General features: G+C 35.6%; 3 protein-coding genes across 3 annotated transcripts; all 3 read left to right on the forward strand.

The window, feature by feature from the left end:
- The first annotated feature begins 2713 nt into the window (after positions 1–2713).
- Positions 2714–3846, forward strand: LOC142620558 (uncharacterized). Its single transcript, XM_075793916.1, has 4 exons — positions 2714–2804; positions 2890–3014; positions 3207–3351; positions 3506–3846. Exons 1-4 carry the CDS (start codon positions 2714–2716, stop codon positions 3844–3846), a joined length of 702 nt encoding a protein of 233 aa, XP_075650031.1.
- A 476-nt stretch (positions 3847–4322) lies between these two features.
- On the forward strand, positions 4323–5438 carry LOC142620559 (uncharacterized). The gene is made up of 2 exons (XM_075793917.1): positions 4323–4547; positions 4701–5438. Exons 1-2 carry the CDS (start codon positions 4323–4325, stop codon positions 5436–5438), a joined length of 963 nt encoding a protein of 320 aa, XP_075650032.1.
- Positions 5439–14614: 9176 nt separating this feature from the next.
- On the forward strand, positions 14615–19403 carry LOC142619877 (phosphatidylinositol 4-phosphate 5-kinase 1-like). Its single transcript, XM_075793226.1, has 8 exons — positions 14615–16077; positions 16169–16333; positions 16539–16704; positions 16908–17018; positions 17108–17301; positions 17403–17533; positions 17627–17720; positions 18506–19403. Exons 1-8 carry the CDS (start codon positions 14933–14935, stop codon positions 18813–18815), a joined length of 2316 nt encoding a protein of 771 aa, XP_075649341.1. The 5' UTR covers positions 14615–14932; the 3' UTR covers positions 18816–19403.
- The last annotated feature ends 3902 nt before the right edge of the window (positions 19404–23305 follow it).

Here is a 23305-nt window from a genome sequence, read left to right on the forward strand (position 1 = left end):
CTTGCAAAATCTTGGAGCTGTCTAACTCTTTCAGAATGTGAAGGATCAAACTTTCGCATAAAGGAGGAATAGGCGGCGACAGAGTTTATTTTAGCAGCAAAATTCTTGAGTAAGCATGCTCTTAACATAGACGCTATAGCTAAAACCTTCACACCTCTTTGGAGATTGACAAATGGTTTCAAAATTAAAAAGGAGGGTGATCATGCAGTCTTGTTTACATTTGATGATAAGAGTGAGATGGACAAAGTCCTTGCAGCTGAGCCTTGGAGTTTTGACAAACATCTAATGGTGCTACAAGGTTATGATAGGGAAAAGGATGTGGGAGATATGAAGTTTAATAAGGTGACATTCTGGGTGTAAGTGCATGATCTCCTAGTCAGATTTCGAACAAGACGGATTGTTGAACAACTGTGTGAAGCTATTGGAACAGTGAATGTAGTGACGGAGGAAGAATAAACAGATGGAGAAAATTTTATGCGAGTCCGAGTCATAATATATATATATCTCAACCGTTATGTAGGGGACGAGTTTTTTCACTTGACAATGGTAAAGAACTGTGGGTGTGTTTCAAATATGAATGGCTTCCTAACCTATGCTTCTAGTGTGGATGTATGACGCATGATGATCGTGATTGTGATCTATGGATTGAAAGAGAAGGGAGTCTCTCAATTGAATCTCAGCAATTTGGTCCTTGTATTAAGGCAGCGTCATTTGTGCTGACTTGAAGAAATATGATCAAAATTCCTGGTTTCTTTGCTAGTAAAAAATCTGGTGCGTCGACGACAAACTCTAGATTAGCTTAAGAAGCCACCAGTGGTGGCAATTCGTATAGGCAAACCTTCACCGAAGATCATAAGGCCTGGAAAGGAAAGCTTCGATGTCTCCCACGCTAATAATATGATCCCAGATTTTCAGGAGGAGAATCCGCTGAATTCAAGGTTGTTACCTAACGAGGGAATTATGGGGGATTTGAATTCAAATCAGAAGGATTCAATGGAGAAAAATCTATCAGCAGAGATCTTTAAGGAGGTAATTGGGGAGATTGATAAGGAAATAAATAAATTTGATTCAGTTACCACAGTAATACCTGAATTTGGAGTTGGTACAGGTAAGGAAAATTGCATGGAATTCCTACGCATTAGTGACTCATGTGAGCCGAGCCACACAGCATGTGCACCCCACATTCCCTCTTCACCATGAGTTCCACTATCAATGCTACCTGCTTCACTCAACAAACATGTGCAAGCTGAAGGTACATGGAAGAGGTTTACTAGAACAGAGGTGGGATCAGATGTTGTTATGTCCGAAGCAGTGGGGGAAAAAAATGTAGGAAGTACATCAAGCCAAACTAAGTTACCAAAGAAAAGAAGGGTTTCTTAGGGAGGTGCAACAAAAAATAAGATATTGGTAGAGGCCAGTTACTAGCCTTGCCAGAAGCAATGAGTCTATTTTTGTGGAATTGCCGTGGGCTTGGGAACCCACGTATAGAGAATGAGCTTGTTAGATTGATATAAGCAAAAGATCCTTTTATCATGTTTATAGCCGAAACATGGACAGATGAAGCAACGCTAGATCGTACTTTGAGTAAGATTAATTTTGACTAGAAGTGGGTGATCCCAAGGCTGAATAGAGGTGGTGGTCTAGTTTTATTCTGGAAAACTCTATTAACATTGATGTTGTTGATTCCCACAGTTATTATATTGATACGATCATTAATGGAAACACTGAAAATGCATGGCGATTCACAAGTTTTTATGGAGAGCCCGAAACTCATAGGAGGAGTGAAGCATGGAGTAAATTGAGAAGCTTGAATTCTAGAATGAACATTCCTTGGCTTTGTGGTGGTGATTTTAAAGAAATTGTTTGTCAAGAGGAAAAGTTGGGTGGGGCACCAAGAGACCATAATCAAATGCAATAATTTAGAGATGTGATCGATGAATGTAGCTTCACAGAGTTGGGTTATGTGGGTCCTAAATACATGCGGGCTAAACATTATGATGATGGTCATTCCATAAGAACAAGATAAAATCAGTGCATGGCTACAAATTCTTGGTTTCAAAAATTTCTAGGAACTAGAGTACATCACCTTTAATGCATGTCTTCGAATCATACTCCTCTATTGATTAATTTGTTGGGGCTGACTAAACCTAGGAGGAAGAGATGTTTCAGATATGAAGAAATGTGGTTATTGGATCCAACTTGTGGTGAAACGGTTGAAGAAGTTTGGAGTAGTACATGGGAGCCGAACCTAAGCATAGCCATTCTAAAACAAGTGACTAAGTGTGAACAAGAATTAACATGGTGGAACAAACACAACTTTAGGCATGTGAGGAGAGAATTAGAGATTAAAAAGAAACAGCTTGCTTTCATCGAGAATGAAGCTATTATGAGTGGGAACAAAGCTTGTATTAAAAGTTTAAGAACTGAGATTAACTTGATGCAAGACCGTGAATCAAGGATGTGGTGTCAGAGATCAAGGGTGTTGTGGTTGAGTAAAGGTGACAATAATACAGCCTTCTTTCATAGCAAGGCTAAAAAGAGATTTACGAAGAATTTGATCAGAGGAATAAGAGATGGTAATGGAGCTTGGCTGGCCGAACAAGAAGAAATTGGGCATGTGATGGAGAATTATTACAAATACCTTTTCTCCACCTCCAACCCGAATCTAGATGTTGCTTCTCTTGAGAAAATTCCATGCTTGGTGACTGATTAGATGAATGTTGATTTGGTGAGGGAATTTATAGAATTGGAAGTAAAGGAAGCCTTGAATCAAATGACACCTTTAAAAGCGCTAGGTCCTGATGGTATGCCATCGTTGTTCTATCAACATTTTTTTGTCAATAATGCAACATGATGTTACTTCAGCCATTCTTTCATGGCTTAATTCAGGTATCCTACCCAAACCCATCAACCATACACTTATTACTCTTGTTCTTAAAGTAGCTAATCCTGAACTTGTATCTGAATTCCGCCCTATTAGTCTTTGCAATGTCCTTTCTAGGATATATTCGAAGGTCTTAACTAATAGGTTGAAGAAATTTTTACCTTCCTTAATTACAAAACATCAATTTGCTTTTGCTTAGGAAAGACTTATTTCAAACAATATTAAGGTTGCTTTTGAGACACTTCATCATATGAAACACCATAATTCAAGAAAGCATGGTTTTATGGCTATTAAATTAGACATAAGTAAAACCTATGATCAGGTGAAATGGGTGTATTTCGAGAGGCTTATGGAGAGAATGGGTTTTTGTTCTAGATGGATTACTCTTATGTTGAGTTGTGTGAGAACGGTAACGTACTCTATCATGGTGAATGGGGAGCCTATTGGAATGATCCACCCTAAAAGAGGTATTAGGCAAGAAAACCCCTTATCTTCTTTCCTTTTTCTCTTATGTACAGAAGGACTTCATGTTGTTATTAAACACTGGGCGAGGAATGGAGATATTAAGGATTATTCCTTGTGTAAACGATATCCAAAACTAACCCACTTGTTTTTTTGCAGATGATAGCTTGCTTTTCTGCAGGTCAATCTTTGAGGATTGCAATAATGTGTTGAAGTTGTTGGCTGAATTTGAGTTTTTATCAGGGCAAAAAATCAACAAAGATAAGACCGCAACCTTCTTTAGCAAGTCAACCACGGATGAAGCAAAAACAAGCATAAAGAATCTCTTCCAAATTCAAGAAGTGAAGTCCTATGAGAAATATTTAGGCCTTCCTTCCTTTGTGGGTAGGGGGAAGAAGGCTAGTTTCAATTATATCAAGGAGAGGGTTTGGATAAAACTTCAAGCGTGGGAGGGTAAATTGCTATCACAAGCCGGGAGAGAGGTCCACATCAAATCGTGATCCAAGCTATCCCTACTTATGCTATGGGTTGCTTTAAACTACCTTTGGGACTTTGTGATGACATTGAGACAATGATAAAGAAGTTTTGGTGGTGGCAAAGGGGAAATAGAAGGAAAATTCATTGGATTCGGTGGAGTGAATTGACTAAGTCCAAAATGGTAGGTGGTATGGTCTTTCGTGACTTGGCTCACTTTAATGATGCTTTCTTGGCAAAGCAAGCATGATAGCTTTTGCATAACAAGGAAACTCTCTTCTATAAAGACTTCAAGGCTAAGTTCTTCCCTAATTGTTCCATTCTAGAAGCTAAGGAATCAAGCTCAGGATCCTACGCTTGGAAGAGCATATTATAAGGTCTTGATGTTATCCTAGATGGTGCTTGTTGGAGGGTGGGGAATGGAAAATCAATAAAAATCTGTCAACACCATTGGCTGCCTCGAAAACATCCGACTAAGGTACTCTCCCCTATGGTGGAAACAATGGAAGTTGCCACTGTGGATTGCATGATTGATGAGGGAACTAGAACGTGGAATGCTGAGATGGTGAATGAGATTTTTGCACCACAAGAAGCTGAAGAAATAAAAAATATTCCTTTGGCTAGAGAAGCTACTGAAGAATCTCTATATTGGCCTTGGGAGCATGATGGGAGGTTTAGCTGCAAATCGGGATACCGTTTTTTGAAGGAGGATGAAGATGTTCTTCAGGTGGCAGAGCAACCAGACCATGAGAAAGGCCTTTGGAAGAAGATTTGGGCTCTTGAATGCCCAAATAAAATAAGGAACCTAATATGGAGAGCTTGCTGCAACTCACTTCCTTCGAAATGCAACCTACTACATTGAACGATTATTGCAGAGTAGCTACGTGATCGTTGCAAGGAAGATAACGAAGATGTTGTGCATGCGGTTTGGAGTTGCAAAGAATTGGATGGCGTTTGGGGGATGAACAATATATGGAGTCTTCGAAACCAACAAAGATTTACTAGCTTCAGTAAGCTCATGGCATGGGTGTTTCAACATCAACGAAACCCGGACTTGTTTGCTTTCTCCATATGGTCAATTTGGCATCAAAGAAACCAGGTGAGAACCCAACAAGCCTATTGTCCTCTCAATCAACTCTCTCAACTAGTTCATGATAGATATGCAGAGTATAAAGCCTTCAAACCTCCACCATTTCCTAGCAGGCAGAAGAGGAGAGCTTGGTGGAAATCACCTGACCAGGATATTTTCAAAATTAACTTTGACGGTGTCATTTATGCTGAAGAGAAATGCTCAGGTCTTGGTGTCATCATTCGAAATCAGGAAGGCCTTGTTATTGCTTCCATGTCTACTCGGGTTCCTCAGCAGCTCCAGCCAATAGAGATTGAAGCCTTAGTAGCCAGCAGAGCACTCGAGTTTGCTAGAGAGGTGGGCATCTCTGAAGCTGTTCTGGAGGGAGATTCCTTACTAGTGATAAAGGCCCTGGAAACCAAGGATGCTAAGTTGGCCCCCTTCTATTTGCTGATACAGGATTCTATAAAACTCTCTTCAAGTTTTTCCAAATTGTCCTACTCTTACTCTAAGAGAGAAGGCAACCTAGTTGCGCACAGTGTGGCTTAGTTAGCAGTTAATAATCCAAATTGTGTAATATGGATAGAAGATGTTCCATTGGATGTACTTTCTTCATACCAAGTTGATTTAGCTGGTAGTTCTTAATAAAAGCATTGCAATGCTCCTTCTAAAAAAAAAAAAAAAAAAGTAGTCTTGGCGATTGCACCAATGGTTAGAAAGTAGGGAGGGAAGTTTTTGTTGATGCCCAAGCAGAGCAACCCATGAGAGATAAGTTCTAGAACAAGAATTAACCATGGGGAGATTGGGGTCTTTTCGTAGTTGGTACTACTTGTGTTGAACGGAGGAAAAAAGGACCGTGAAGGACAGAAAAACTGAAAAAGATTACAAGAAGCAAAACATTACCAAACTAACAACCTCCACTATTAATGTCACATTCTACAATTGTCATGCTTCAATTGTATTTTAAATTTAACCTCAAAAGCATTAACCTCAACAGTTTCATTTAAGGTACTAATAATAACATTTTCAAATTGGCTCCATATCTTAGCCTCGACTCTCATCAGCTATCTTATAAAAAATGTCATTTTGACACACCAAAAGCCTACTTTATTATTTTAACACACCATTTTACAATTCACCATTTATCACATCTTCTATTCTTTGATTCTAAACATTAAAATAATATATACAAATATTAAAATAACATTAAAAAACTAACAATAAAAAAAATACAAAAAAAAAACCATTTCAACTACTTACCGCCACCCCCACCACAGGCCTCCCCACCACAGCCAATCACTGTTACAAACCCATCACCATAACCCACAACCCACCATTGTTACAAAAAACAACCCAAATGCAAAACAAAACCAAAATCAACCCAACCACATGCAGCAAACATAAACCCAGCAAACCACAATACCACCGGCCAAAACCACCACTAATCACCACCACCTCAAAATACCAAACCTACAAAACTACAATCCAATTTCTCAAACCAAATCCAATCCCCAAAATCAACCATAATAAACAATCCAAACAAATAAGGGAATTTGGATCTTAGTGAGATCGGGCGACGGGTTGCTTGGCAAGCGCATCGCCGGAGGCGAAGAGAGTTGTTTGGTGAGTAGCAAGCGGCGTTGGCGTCGGAGGAGATGTGAGCTACTTGGCGAGTGGAGGAGGCGAGCTCTAGCGAGTGGAGGAGGCAAGCTTTGGCAAGTAGAGGAGGCGATCTCTGGCGAGTGGCAGAGGTGATCTGCTGGTGAGTGGCAAAGGCGAGCTACAGGTGGAGAGCACTGTGGCAGATTGTGAGAGGCTGAGATAGAGAGAGAGAGGAGAGAGAAGACAGAGATGAGAAGACAAATGATCGGCGGCGCCTAATGGTGGTCTTTGGTGATATTGGCGGTGTCGAGTGGTGGCCTTTGGTGATCGGCGTGCTGTGGAAGAGGAATAGAGAAGACAGAGATAAGAGAGGTGAGAAGACAGAGAGAGAAAGAGATATCTGTGATGAGGAGAGAGAAAAAGTAAATAAAATAATAATATAAATTTTTGTCATTTCTGTCCGTATTGTACTGTAGCGATGTGCCAAAATTTTTGGCATTTAAACACTTTATGATGGTTTGCTTTTTGTGTTTGGTGTGCCAAATGCCAAATATTTGGCATTTGACACACCTGATGAGAATGCTCTAAGGTGATAAAATTGCTACCAATTTCATCAAAAGAATATAAGAAAGGATGCTTAATATTCGTATTGTGTCTCTCAAGGTTGTGGCCTTTGACGAAGAAAGGCATTAGGATAGGTAGTTAGGATAGGTACCAGCTGCTGTTCATTATTATTATTATTATTAGAGAGAGAGCCGATGGAGGTAGGAAGCCATTTGTGATTTTTTTTTGAGAAACCAGCCATTTGTGATTACGAGAGAGAGAGAGAGAGAGAGATGATGAGAGATTTTTATTTATTTATCTATTATTATTCAAGATAAATGCTGGAGAGTAAATGCAATTTATTACTAATTTCTAAGAGTAATAATGATTTGACATGAGTGTTTTTCTACCTTTGGATCTAATAAAAATCAATGGTGTAAAATAATTCTCATTAATGCTAATACTCTAATTGATCTTATTTATTATTCCTTATTTATGACATCCATACTTATCTCTAAACCCAAAAGAAGTGTTTACCTCTCTCTCTCTCTCTCTGCATGTTTAAACCTTGAGTTTGATGAGAGGGAACTTTGATTTGCAACTAATCCTATAATCTCGACCGTGGTTATTTTTTTGAGTAATAGACACATGTTGTGGTTATTTATAGCAATCGTATGTCCAGGTTATTTGTAGCTATTTGCAACTAATCCTACCAATGACGCTTGTTTATGTCCAATAACTTTGCTGGAATCACTTTGACACATGATCGTGGTCACAACAGGCCATAACCTTATTGTTTGATCATGACGGTAGTAATGGTATATAAACCTTTATTGCATATAGCTGATTGTGAAAGACTTAAAACTTACACTTCATTTTATTTTGCAGGGACTAGATTGGTCATTGACAAAACTCAGAAAAAAATTTATAAACTCAAAAAAAATTGAAATTGAAATTGAAAGGAAAATCGGTGGAGGAGAGAGAGAGAGAGATACGTATACACTTTTCTTGAGTTTAGAAATAAATATGAAATGTCATAAATAAAGAATAATAACTGAGATCAATAAAAAAATATTAGCATTAATGAGGTTTTTTTTAAATATTTTATTATTAGATCTACTTAAATCCAATGGTTTAAAAAATGTATAACTCTTTAGAGTTACACTAGGTGTAACTTGATATATATATATATATATATATATATATATATATATATATATATATATATATATATATATATATATCTATATATATATATATATATAGTTAGCATTCTCCATATATATAAACACATCTTTTTTGACCATGACTAAAGTCCACGGAAGTAGTCATTATGGATGTAAAAAATAGTAACTAGAAATTAAAAAAGATAAATTGTATAAATTGGTTAACGTAAATGAGTATATCATTAATCCCATTTATATTCCTTAGTTAAATACTTGAAGTTATAGTTGAAAGATTATATTTATGAGCAACTAAAATTAACTTTAATACATTTTGCAAGAATTGAAATCCAATAAGTACCTTTCTTGGGTGGGTTTGTTGGTTTTTAACTGGATGGCTAAGTCCATAAGGTTCTTCTCAAAAAAAAAAAAAAAAAAAAGGGTCCATGAGGTCATTATGTTAATAGATACAGCGAGCTTATTCAGTTTCTTGTTTTGTTTCCCATTATTTTTACCTTTTTGTTAATTATTTTCCCAGTTTTTCAATAGATAGTTAAATACAGAGGGTCTCCTAAATAATATAAATTACCCCCCTCCTGCAAAAATGGATTAATCTTTTAAGGGACTTAAATTTTTTTTATAATATCTCATAAAAAATAATAGCACTGTTAATAGATTATACAAATGAAGTTAACAAATAATTAACAAAAAAGTAAAAATAATGGAGACCATATTTTTACGGTTTTCATACTTGATGGGTTCGACTTCGGTTCAAATGGTTCCTTGCATTTTTGGCATATAACAATTAATAGAGTTAAAAACTATATTGGTGAGAGGTTCCTGGTTAACTGAGTAAAACCGTATGGTTAGATCCGAGTTTGAAAACCTTGAGATAAAAAAATAAATTGAATCAAGAGGTTCTCTATATTTTTAATTTAGTTTATATTCCAACAAATATGAAAATTTTCAATAATTTTTCAAGCCAATAGAAAAGTAATACATAATTATGTTTGAGGTTGTGTGTCTATATGATTTGAGTTTCATACAATCTTATCTTGGTTCTAAAGTTTCAACCTCCACCAGAAAAGATTTTCAGTTCCATCCCTAATTACAATAACGAAAAATGGAGAGTTTGAACCATAAATGCATTAGAAAGTGTCAACTCTTGGCTCACACACTTATAAATAGTAGAATTTCATCTCTTTACATTAAAAGCGTAGAAAAGCACCCCCTAAATATAGGTTATCTGTATCTAGATTTTGAAAAGTAATAACATCTATATCCTTATTCTTGTTAAAGAAAATCACGTATCTCATCATTCATACAAAATAAAAAATGACATATCATCCATTCAGGGGGGAAAAGGGAGACCTATGTCATCTTAATTATTCTTGCTACAATGTTTGTTTCACATTTCTTAAAATATCTCACAAATAAAAATTTTAATGACACATCATTTTCATAATAATTTCAAAAACGAATCTTGAGTGGCAAACTGTTTGTTGTAAGTAAAAAAGTAGTGTTAATAGTAGACCAAAATAAAAACCAATAACAAATTATCATTTTACTTTCTTGTGAAAATATTGTGAACATAACAATTCTCATTTCACAAATTGTGACCCAGTAAAACAATTCACAAATCATAGCCTAGTAAAACAAACCAATATGAGTGGGTGTAATTTAATTATTGGGTAGTTGAAAGTAAACATCTAACTTCATTCTTTGCCTCATTCTAGAAAGAGAGAGAGGGAGAGAGAAAGAGAAAGATAGAAACCTATCATTCTTTGGCTCATGGTCACAAGGCAATGCAAGGACATTGTTCATTGGGAGATTCACAAAGAGTAAGTTGACCCCTTCTCCTGAAGAAGGAGATGGATTGGACCGCTCCTCTCAATGTATTCCTTTTGTTTTTCCTTCAATAAAACCTTTTTTTTTTTTTTTATAATCCTAAGGGGGGAAAAAGGGGTGGTCATAGTCACAAGGCAATGCAAGGACATTATTATTACTTTTTTAATTCGGGCGATTCACAAAGAGTAAAGTAGATTGATAGCAATTTATGACTCACAAAAATACTGTGAGAGGGAAACACGTTAAAAGGATGATGCATGGTTTAAAGTTTAAACGGGTCGGTCATCAGTCAAGAAATGGTGTAAAACCTTCCTAAAATTGTTGGACCTAATTTGTCTCTTCCTCTTCTAGATTGATTAAGATTTAAGATTACAGTATAAACACGTGCAATGAAATACAATAGCTGATCAAAAGTCAAAAGCAAACGAAACAAGTATGATATAATTTCTTTACCAAAATTATGCACACAAGGTTTTCTTTGTTCATGATGGAGGATTTAATTAAAGAATGAGTTTTTAGAGATCGAGAAAATCGACCATGCATCAATTGATGCATGTAATACCACCAACTAGGGGTCATTTAGGAACATGACGTGATGAATCAATGCCAAAATTCAAGCTTTGAGAAAACTTATATATGGATTATTGCCTTTCAATCTATTCTTTGAAACCATTGGTGCTATAGGTGGAGCTTAGTTTTTTTTTTTTTTTTTTATAAATAAAAATAAGGAAAAGTTGAGCTTAAAGTCGTGGGATGATTCAACACATTGGAGGGGAATGTTTGTGGTATAAACTCCAAAGTAAAGCAAACTTATATCGTTCCGGTTTAGTTGCGAGAATGATATATTTGTTATAAATACAATATATTGTTTCAGGGTTGTCATTGTATATGAGACGTGTCTAAGTTACTTTCAGTATTATTTCACAAGAGTTGCACAATTTTCAAACTATCTATATTTGTATTCAATCAGAAGGAATATAATGAGTGACTATGTAACCCCTACAATATTACTGGCTAAAATAACAAAAAAGAGACAATTATTTTTAATTTTCTTTTAAAGAAATATGCTCTCATAAACTGAGCTAACAAGTCCCAACATATCTCATTTTTCGCTTGTAATTAAACAATCTCCCTTTTTTTTTTTTTTTGCTGAGAATAATTAAACAACCTCAAATCATAAAATCTTGGCATTGAATTATCGTCCTCTACAACACCATCGGCTTCGATGTTATGACCACCAGCCACTGAACATGGTTCTATTTGGGGTTTAAATAACTTTATATTTTCCCAAAAAAAGTTATATACATTAAAGAAGAAATTTTATTTATAGACAAAATAAAATTAATTGGGATTCATATATATATATATATATATTATTTTCTTTTAAATTTATAATTATGATCTAACCTCTTCTAGTATCATTGTATCAGTTCCTCAATAGGTGGATTAGTTATAATGATCACCCCCCTAGGATTGTCATGACTGGTAGCTTATCTCATTATTTTATATTAAAAATAAAATAAAATAAAAGTACGTTTTTTGGCCCTTAAAGTTGAAGCTGCTGTTACTTTGATTTTTTACGTTTTAAAATTTTCATTTTACCCCTCATTTCATAATGGTTCCACCATTAATTTTTGTCAATAATTTGATGAAACTTGGCATTATATGAACAACATTTTGTAATGGGATTATTCACTTAGTGATTTGATTATGAGCAAAATGAAATGTATGATTAATATAAAAATAAAATCAAACATAAAAAAGTCAAAATGAAAAATTTAAAACTTGAAAGGACAAAATAAAAATAATTCCAAACTTTAAAGACAAAAGAATATTCTCTAATCCAAAGAAAGCCAGGGGAAAAAAAAGAAAGAGAAAAATTATGCCCATATCACCAAATAACTTTTGTATACTACAACATAATATATAACGAGAAATTATTGTGTATTTTCGGAATACCATAAATACATACACACTCCTCTCACATAAATGGTAGTTTCACTAATTAAATTTATAGTGAAACCCACTATTTATATGAGAGGAAGGAGTACGTATTTCTGATACTTCGAAAGTACCTAATAATTTTCCAAATATAACATATTTAGCCATTTATTTACTTAAGCATCATTCAACATTTTGTTTAGTAAATTAAGAACGAAGTAAAGATATCTATTTTATTGAGGGGGAAAAATGAAATTACTTATAGAAGAAATCAATACAAATGAAGACCTTGCGTTAAAGAAATACCGTAGCAAATTAAACACATTGTTCCAATTTCCAAGGTTTGTGGGCTTAGGAGGATCCTCATCCCATAGAATAGAAGGTTATCTAACTTGCACGTAAGTTTACGTCAATTACCTATAATAACAGTATCGAACATTTTGGTGACAAAATCATTCCCTTATATATATACATACACTCATGCAATGGTGAATAGAGAAAGAAAATGATGTGTTCTAGACGTGTAGTATTGTTGCCTGACTCTCATATAAAAATCCGATTCCAAATTTTGGTCACGAACGAAACGACTTCACTCACATTCACAGCACAAGTCTAATTGGCCGACGCACTACTTCAAATTGGGCCCAGAAAGTGGGCCACGCAAGCTACCTAAGGTCCACGCCTTTATGATTCACCTTGCACCACCATTTCCAATTTCCAAAGCTCAATCACCACAAGTGGTTGTTGATCAGATCAGCCTGCACTGTTTTTGTCTAATTTCTTTAATTTATGATTAGCATATTTGGTGTAATTTGAACTACTTAAATCACAATTATTTTCCACAGTCCACGCGTATTTGTGTATAATGAAAAAATAAAAAAAAGGTTCGGATTTGGTTTCTAATTTTTTAAGCACCCCTCCTCATGAACTCACAATTTGTAGAAGAATATCTACCTACCTGATATTATTTATTAAATACCCAACTTCCCAAATCAGATTGCAGTACGAAATTATAGATATTCTTGTGAGTTTGCATTGTTGCAAACCAAACAACATCTAATTAATGATAAAATTTAATACACTGAAGTACTATCAGATTCAGAAAAGAATGCCATTACGGTGGGGCGATACTATTATTTGTACCAACTTAAGACAAGTAGGTTCTAGTTAGCTCAACTGATAAAGTCTCTGATGATTGTATAAGAGATCTGGATTCAATCATCGTCTACACCAAAAACTGATTGGGGTCTTGGTCTAATGATAAAAAGTTATCATTAGGAGCGGACACCATAAATTGAAACTCTCTAAAAAAAAAAAAACTTTAGGCTTAATAATGTATTATAAAGTCGGTTTAAAACACTATTGTTAGTTTCGTGTGTGTTCTCATAAGTACTACTGTTTACTAAAAAAAAAATAATTCTTACTTCTTATTCATCCAAAAAAAAATTTCATACTTCTTAGAACACTCATATCATTCAATATAAACTTGTATAAATTTAGATTGAACGCTCATATTAGTCAATGGCAAACTCGTGTAAATTTAGATATAATACTCATATTAGTAAATGCAAAATAAATTGTGTAAATTTAGATTGAATACTCATATCAGTCAATGTAAATGTAAACTTGTATAAAAATTTAGATTGAACACTCATATCACCTAATCCAAACTTGTGTAAATTTAGATTGAACACTCATATCAGTCAAACTTGTGTAAATTTAAATTGAATACTCATATTAGTCAATATAAACTTGTATAAATTTAAATTCAACACTCATATTAGTCAAACTTGTGTAAATTTATATGGTTGTTACCGTAAAACTTTCTAAATTTACAATTTTACTATTTATTTGCAATTCTATTGATAAATACTTCTTTATTCATATATATATATATATATATATATATATATAAAGCAATAGATGATTTAAAATAAATAATAAAATATAGTTTAAAATAAATAATATGATGTAAATATTTTTAAAAATAATGATACAAAATAAAAAAATTAAAAAACTAAAGTAAAAATTTTAGCAGCTAATGCAAATGTTCTTAACCAAGAATTTTTTTTTTTGGGGAGAAACAACCAAGATAATTTGAAAGCATAATAATTTAACAAAAAGTTATTGAATCGTCAAAGCCTTGGACAGGTCACCGGAACAGTAGAGGGACCACAAAGAAGCCCTTTTTGGAACAGAGAAAAAGGAAAATTATTATAAAAAAAAAAAAAGCTGATTAAAATGAAAAGACAAGGGTGAAATGAGAGTAAGTCCAAAATTACATGCTAATACCCTTTCTAATACTTAGGTGATTCCGTCACGTCACGATGAAACCGGAGGAAGAAAAACGAACACTTACTATTGTCTCAGACCAAAAAAAGATAACAGATACACACGAGGGTATATTCGTCATCGTGTTTTTTTTAAATTTTTATAAAAATATATATTATTGCAAGCGAGACTCAAAAAGCTGAGCTGGTGGTATATTACTTGCATTGCATTATAGCAACGTTTCCCTAGACAAAGCCGGCTCTCATTAATTTCTCTCTCTCTCTCTCTCTCTTTTTTACTTTTTTAATAAAATTTTTGGCTCAAATATTGATATGATATAGTCACAAGCCCATTATTGTCTCTCTCTTCTCTTCTCTTCTCTCTTTCTTTCTTTCTTTTTTTTTTCTCTCTCTTCTTTCTGTGTTAGTGTATGTATGTTTTTGGATTCCCACCTATTTTTCCCAAACACAAAGCAGGTGGTACTAAAGAGAAAGTTTTGGAGAGAGAGAGAGAGAGAGAAATAGAAAAGTCTAGAGTCGCCGGAAAATGTTCAGCCAAAGCTCCGAACTCAGGCGAGTGAGTCAATGCGGCGGTGATTAGTAATTTATTTTATTTTTCGAACAAAAGAAAGTTAATCTGGAAGTGGGTTTTTGGTTTTATGAGCCAGAACAAAAAATGCGTGAAGCACTACTGTGTGATGAGCCGAACGACGTCGTATCGACCACCACGAAGAAGAAGAAATCCGACGAAGTGATATTAACAGTCGCGCGTAGTCGATCCCAAGCTGGTAGCACACGAAGGGTAACGCCAACGACCTTAACTAGCTCTCCTTCGCTAACCGCCGCCGTAAACGTGGCCGTAACTGTGGCGGAGAAGCCACTCGCAAACGGAGATCTGTACATCGGGGGTTTGTCAGGGAACGCGCCGCACGGATCTGGGAAGTACTTGTGGACGGACGGGTGCATGTACGAAGGCGAGTGGCGACGTGGCAAAGCGTACGGGAAGGGCAAATTCTCGTGGCCATCTGGGGCCACCTACGAGGGGGACTTCAAGTCGGGTCGGATGGAAGGCTTCGGTACTTTCATCGGATCCGACGGGGACACCTACCGCGGCTCGTGGAGCTCCGATCGGAAGCACGGCTACGGAGAGAAGCGATACGCCAACGGCGACTTTTACAAGGGGTACTGGAAGCGGAACGTGCAAGATGGGCAAGGGCGTTACGTTTGGAAGAATGGGAACGAGTACGATGGGGAATGGAAAGACGGTGTGATTTCGGGTCGCGGGGTTTTGCTTTGGGCCAACGGAAACCGTTACAGCGGCGAGTGGGAAAACGGGGTTCCGAAAGGGAGCGGGGTTTTTACTTGGCCTGATAGTAGTTGCTATGTTGGTAGTTGGAACAAGGACCTCAAGATTCAGCAAATGAACGGCACCTTTTATCCGGGAAGTGGGAAAGAGAGGGGCTTGAAGAGTGACGGTAATGGTAATGGTAATGGTAATGGCGGTGGGTGTGACAATTTGATGATCACGATGCGGAAAAGGTCGTCGGTGGACGGAGCTAGAGGGAGCGTGACGGAGAGGAATTTTCCAAGAATCTGTATATGGGAATCGGATGGGGAAGCAGGGGACATAACTTGTGATATAATCGACAATGTGGAGGCTTCCATGTTTTATCGCGATGGTACTGGGATGGATCGTGAAGGGTTTCGCCAGTTTAGACGGAGTCCGTGTTGTTTTCCCGGGGAGGCGAAGAAGCCAGGGCAGATGATTTCAAAAGGCCATAAGAATTATGAGTTGATGCTTAATCTTCAATTGGGAATTAGGTATTGTTGCTTTAAATGGATTGAGACGAGGTTGTTGGTTTTATTTGTTTGTGGATCTATCTAATAATATATGTTGATGATTGTTGTGTAGGTATTCTGTAGGGAAGCATGCTTCCATATTGCGTGATCTAAAGGAGAGTGATTTCGATCCCAAGGAGAAATTCTGGACGAGGTTTCCGCCAGAGGGATCCAAGATTACGCCGCCCCATCAGTCTACTGAGTTTCGATGGAAAGATTATTGTCCCATGGTGTTTAGGTATTGTTTTATTTTTCTGTTTACTTATCTAGTATGTGTGGTTATGATTAAACGTTTGTGGGTTATGTACTACGTAAGAGGATAAGAATGCTATGTTTTTGCCGCATTGCTTGCTTTAACATGTTTAATACTAGTGCCATTTTTTTTTTCTTTTTTTTTTGTGTGCGGGCTATGGTTGTAAGGAATATGTATCTATTTATTTCAGACGTTTGAGGGAGCGGTTCCAAGTAGATCCTGCTGATTACATGCTGGCTATTTGTGGCTCCGATGCCCTTCGGGAGCTTTCTTCTCCGGGGAAGAGTGGAAGCTGCTTTTACCTTACACAGGATGATAGATTTATGATCAAAACAGTGAGGAAATCAGAAGTCAAGGTCTGTTGCCACTCCCTTCTCACTTTTGTCTTGTTAATTTTGAAAATTTGCCTGACTTGAGTTATAAATGCATTTTGATAGGCTTTGTTAGCATATTGGAAATTGTTTTTTCGTAGTGACCACTCTACCTTAATAATTAAAACGAGACACGTTAGAGGTGGGGCAATTAGATTGAAATCTCAAGTTTGGTAATCTTTTTATAGGTGCTAATAAGAATGCTTCCAAGTTATTACCAACATGTGCGTCGGTATGAAAATTCCCTGGTGACAAGATTCTTTGGAGTGCATTGTGTCAAACCGATTGGTGGCCAGAAGGTAATGTGTTGTGGGGACAAATTTGAGTTCGTTTTGGTTCACATGGGTTGTTTGTTTTCTGATTTTTGTGTATTGTGATTGGAAAGCAGACCCGGTTCATTGTAATGGGCAATTTGTTCTGCTCAGAGTATCGGATCCATAGGCGATTTGACCTAAAAGGATCATCTTTTGGCCGCACAACTGATATGCCTGAGGGTGAGATTGATGAAACCACAACCCTTAAGGACAACGATCTTAATTTCGTGTTTCGCCTTCAACGAAGTTGGTACCAAGACCTCATCAAGTAAGTTCACAGTGTATTTGCATCTCCTACTTCAATTTGCTTCATTCAGAGTCTCCATCTGGTTCTTGCATCTGTTTTAATGTGCTTCAAACCTGGTTCAGACAAATTGATCGAGATTGTGAGTTCTTGGAATCGGAGAGAATCATGGACTACAGTCTTTTGGTTGGTCTTCACTTTCGTGATGACAATACATGTGACAAAATGGGTTTATCGCCGTTCCTTTTGCGTACTGGTAATCAATTATAACATCGCTCCCCAATTAATTCATGAATAGATAGATTTGTGGAGCCATAAGAATGTTGTGCTGAATGCGTGCCCTTTGCAGGTAAAAAGGATTCTTATCAGAATGAAAAGTTTATGCGTGGATGTCGCTTCCTTGAAGCAGAGCTGCAAGACAGGGATAGAGTTTTATCTGGCAGGTATGTTCTCTGACCTTTTTCTTTTGTTTTCTAGTTTGAGCTAAAGCTAAGTATCAAGTGTTCATAATCGTGGTCTCTAGTTCATTATTAATGCTTCACAACACTGTCACAAAGAACTGTGAGAATGGATTGTGGTTGGGCTTTATCTTCCTATTTCTTATGGTATAAATGGTGGCCAATAATTTCTTCGATTGTATTTGAACGTGTTTGATGGGGCTATTGAAAGTGACCTGGGGTGTCTTGGCGATTCTGTGGGGGTAGTTCAGTAGACAACAGTTGTATGTGGGGGGCATTTACAGGGTATGGTCCTAAATTTTATTGATAAGAATTAAAATTTCCTCTATGTGTTTTCTTTGTGAATGGTTGATAAAATTTGTTGTGATGGATGATCAGAGTACCGATTTCATTTCATAGTTGCCATTATTAAAAGCAATTATATTGGATAGAATTCATTCTAACTGAGCTGAGTTTTTTCAATCAAACAAGATTAGCATTTACAATTATTCATTCTTCCCCCTTGTGTTTACTTATTGGGTAGAAATGATACCAGGGGATAAACCTATTTATAGGGATGTAAAAAATTAAAAGGGATCTTTTAATATGCATTGGCACGATGTTGTCTTCTTGTTTACTTGTATTTTTTTCTAGTAATGACATGATTTGATCTTTCATTTCAATTGCATGTTTATGTGTTTATATTGGTTAGAAAATGAAACTTTCATGTCTATTTTATGGAGGAACTGGGGAAATCATATGTACTAATTTAAATTGAAACTGTCTATCAGGAAACCTTTAATCAGGTTAGGAGCAAATATGCCTGCAAGAGCAGAACGGATGGCTAGAAGGAGTGACTTTGATCAGTATACCCCAGGTGGAATAAGCCGTTTGACACCTTCACGCAGTGGTGAGAGCTACGAAGTAGTCCTATACTTTGGGATCATTGACATTTTACAGGACTATGATATTAGCAAGAAATTAGAGCATGCCTACAAGTCCTTACAAGCTGACCCAACTTCTATTTCAGCCGTTGATCCGAAGCTCTACTCAAAGAGGTTTCGGGATTTCATAGGGAGAACATTCATAGAAGACAGGTAGCTCTAAAAAGGAATATTGGTAATGAAAACCAGTGCCAGAGGATTGAGAAGCATCCTCACTTAGATCTGAACCCCTCTAGAAAAAAGGCTGTGAATTATACAGAATTTCCAACAGCTGGAGCAAATACTACTTGATGGGTCAGAGGCCAGGCCACTGCAAGCGGCTTATGGAAGGTGCTGAATTGCTAATGGCTGATTTTGAAGATACAGCCGTAGTAATGGGATATTGGAAGGTCAGAAAACATGTACATGCGAGGGGAGGGGAGGGGGGGGGGGGATGGGAAATGTGGATTTTGATATGCCTTTTTCTTTTTTGGTTAAATTTTTGTGGTAACCAAGGAATGTGAAGATTTGAAAGATAGGTATGGGGAACTGAGAAAAATGTTCCCTAGAGAAAAGATTCAAAATGGGAGGGGAGACTTGGAATAAGTGTACAGTATCATAGAAAGGATCGGATAGTTTATGGAATTCCATATTTTCCATAAATTCTTTTTTTTTTTTTTCTTGTAAGATATTTTTAAAAAATACTTATTTTGAATCACATTGCCAGAGAGGACCCATGGGGTATTTTCTCTCTCTCTCTCTCTCTCTCTCTTTTATCAGCTGTTTATATATAAATGGACTCTCTCTTACATGTGTTTATAGAAATGGGGTCATTGCCTTTGCTTTTGCAATGAAAGGGTAAAGACATGAAAAGGAGAGAAAGCAAGAGAAAGATGCGCTGGCGTTTCTTGTTTCTACTCACTTTTGTTTACTCTCCTTTTTTAAATTTTTTTTTTTTTTACTGTTTTTATAATCAAAACTTATTTTCAAAGGCAGAGAGTAAAAATTAAATAATGGCGGTAGTAGTACACTTTGGTTTGGAAAGAACTGAATATGTTACTATTTAAATAAGGTAAAACTAAACTTGACAACGCAATTGAAGTGTCGGAACAAAAACTATTTGGCCAAACAATGGTCCCCTCTCCATCTTCATTCTCGTCTTCCTTACTAAGTTGAGGAGGAATCTATACAGTGCCAAACAACGTGACAAGCAGTCATTAATAAATTGTTATTGTTCAGTGTTTAGGAGGGTAACGAAGTCATTTTGTGAGAGTGACACGATTAGGGCATTGGGACTGGTGCAAGAGTTTTTAACCTTTTACTGCATAGGTCAAAGACAGTGGCAGAGAGGTGGGGAGAGAGAGAGCTCTTCCAGTACCGCCCTTTGCTTCTCTTTTTGACCTTGTTCTCTTTTTGGGAGCTTCTATTGTCTGATTGCTGAGATCCAAAGCACTGGTATATCATCCATCACCGTGAGATTCATTACACTATGGATTGCAATTTGCTGCCCTGCAGACGCCCTTCTTCTTCATCAAAGTCGACTCGGGTCTTTTACAATTTTTGAAAAACAAAAAAAAAATGCTGTCTTTATAGTTTAGAGATTAACAACTTATACCTCGATAATTATGAGATAGTGTTAGGAAATGGTAATGACGCGCTATTGTGTGTGTGTGTGTGTTTTTTTTTATAATGATTTTCAGCCATTTAAATGTGTCAAAAATTTCATGCTTCTAGAGTTTTATATTATTTGATGAATCGATCAAGCAGCCAAAGTTTATTTTATTGTTGATTGGCATTGTGAAACAGGATTTATTTTTAATAATCAAGGTATAACTATCTTTGTATACTCTATTGCGACTTCAAATTCTATTTGTCTGATTAAAGGAAAATTGTTAAAGAACATTCTTATTGCCTAATCATTAAAATATTGAGTGCAAATTCTTTTGATCTTGAAAGGGTACATGGAGAAGAAGCCAGGAAATGAAATGAAACATGAACTGTGAATTTTTTTTTGTTGAGGAACAACATGAATTGTAATTAATAGTGAAAGTAGAGAAACTTTTTTGTAAGTCACTGTGTTTTGATTATATTTGTTGTCAATCCTGTAAAAATGGCTTTAGAGAAATTGAAGATTAAAATCGTTCTTGGAAAGATTGTCCATCACTGTTTGCCTGAATGAATTCTACCTTTACATTTGAGTCACACCCTTGGGGTTCGAAGTTAAAGACTCAGGCAAAGTTCCACACACCTTGACCAAGATGAAGTTTGCATTTCTCCAAAAATGACACCCTAGACAAGCTTTCCTTTTTGTTTGTTTGTTTTTATTTTTAATGTGTGAGTGTAGCTTATGCAATACCTTGTATTTTGCTCCAAAGTAGGACAAAGTTGACCCCCCAAAAAAAAGGAAGGAATGATGATACACCTAATCTCTTATATTTCTTAACATTTAAAACTCCATTGAGACTTTTATATATTTTTTAATTATTATATTGAAGACGATAGCTATTGAAGCTTATTGATGCATATATTAAATTAAAATCCGACCAAATCAATGCACTTTTATTTGGATTGCTTAGCTATGCAATATTTTGGAGTAATATATAAAAAAAGAAAAGAAAAAAGAATTGCATTGAACCACACCAATAGGAGATATATAGGAAAGATTATTATTAGAACCTCATATTTTAGAACTTTGTCTTTTTTTTTTCTTTTTTTTTTGTGTGGTGCCTAACACATGTTATAGCAGAACTGAGGTAATTACAAATAGTATAATATATCAGTAGAAATGGCATTTTGTTCTCTATTTAAAATAAAGCTCACAGCTGAACGTGGTCGTCATATTCAAGATAAGAATGGAAAATTATGGACATAATAATAAACTAGTGTGACTTTGTAATATTTAAATTTTTTTGAGTCAAACTCTCACTGACCTCCTAATCTAAAAAAGGTCAGGGAGGTGGGTATTTTTTTTTTTTTTTTTGGTGTTGAAAATGAGTCATTTTGGGAGGTGGGGATTCGTGGAATAGAGAAACATAAACATGGATTAATGCGTTCAACACTTGAAATGGATAGAAAGTAGGTTGCATTACCTAGTGATGCAGTGGGCTACTTGTCAGGAAAGCAATAGATTTCATCAGTAGTAATGTAATATAATTCTTATTTATAAATAAAAGAATAGATTTCACCAGTTTTTATTAGAGCATTAATTAATTTTATCAAGATAAAAACTTACATAACATAAAGTTTCAATATAAAGTGTTACCATTTTGTTATTTATTTTTATGGAAATATTTTTCATTAGCATGCCTTTGAATGTGTTTTTCTGATTTGTTTATTTTTACTCAAAATACCATCTTAGACTTTCTTTAAGACCAACCAGAATAAAGCTTTAAAAGAAATGGCCTTTTGAGTTGCCAAATACACAAGTCTAATTAACGCATGTGTCTTCTTCTTTTTTTTTTTTTTAGATAATAGGTAGGAAAAAATACATAGTTGAAGGTATGGTCACTGTGTTCCTTCACCACTTAATACTTGCGTTGGATTATAGCATGGGATCATTTGGACTTACTTAGACTCACAATTCTCTCCTGTGCATGTGTGATTAGGCAAAAGTACCTCCTACAACTAATGCTTAACCTACCATGCATTCGTCTTTACATTACTGTTTTTTTTTTTTTTGTTAAGCTTCCGTCACACTAGCAAAATTAAGGATTCATTTGGAAATAGTTTATTTAGTTGAAATTGAAAATTTTTTAGTGAAAATACTATACATAAAGATAAAAGTTAGTAGAAATAAGATAGTGAGACGCATAAATAGTATCAAAAAGTGTAATAAGACTTATGAATAGTAACAAAAATAAACTAAATAATAAAATAAACTGGTTTTATAATCCATTCTCAAACATAATCTAATATGGTTTGTAGCAAATTCATATATGTCATTGATGTTTAAGGAGTGTTTAGTATGGTTATTTAAACAACAATTTTCGTTGCTTAAATTACACAATACCTATTATTATAACATTTTTTCCTTCAGGCGTATTTTCAAAAAACATAAACAACGTTACTTTACCAAATGGAATTTTAGTATTTGTAAATTGTCAGAGCAAAATTTTTTTTTGTTTCTCTTGTTTCTCAACAGTGTTCTTGACATCCAAACAGTAGACTAGGCAGAGAGAGTAGTAAAGAAGCGTGGTAGCACAGTTCTCAAGAAACTGATGGGTGGGTGGGTGGGTGTGGTACTGAGATTTAGAGTGGCTGAGTACATAGTAGTAGGCCTGCTATGTATCACAGAAGGTTTACATTGCTAGCTAGGTGGACAATACATGCCTTAAAAGCGCCAAAAGGAAAAGAAAAAACCATATATCCTCACATAGTCTTTTGATTGAGAGATCAAGTTTTGGTCCGACTTTGGGTGCATGTGTTGGACCATTGGAAAAAGAAAGAGATTTTATTTGTTTATTTTTATAATTGTACTATCTGTCGTTTTGATTCAGACATACTCGCTGCTTCTGCCCAACATGTATTGCGCTTGCACCCTTGCACGTACTCAAGTTTAATGGCTCTGTTGGCAAATTAGGCTGGCAGCATAGTTTTAACATATTTTAAATAATATTATAAATTTTTTTACTCATATATATATCAAAAATATTTATATACCATAGTTCA

The sequence above is a fragment of the Castanea sativa genome, chromosome 12, assembly GCF_040712315.1.
Source record: "Castanea sativa cultivar Marrone di Chiusa Pesio chromosome 12, ASM4071231v1".
Taxonomy (NCBI): Eukaryota; Viridiplantae; Streptophyta; class Magnoliopsida; order Fagales; family Fagaceae; genus Castanea; species Castanea sativa.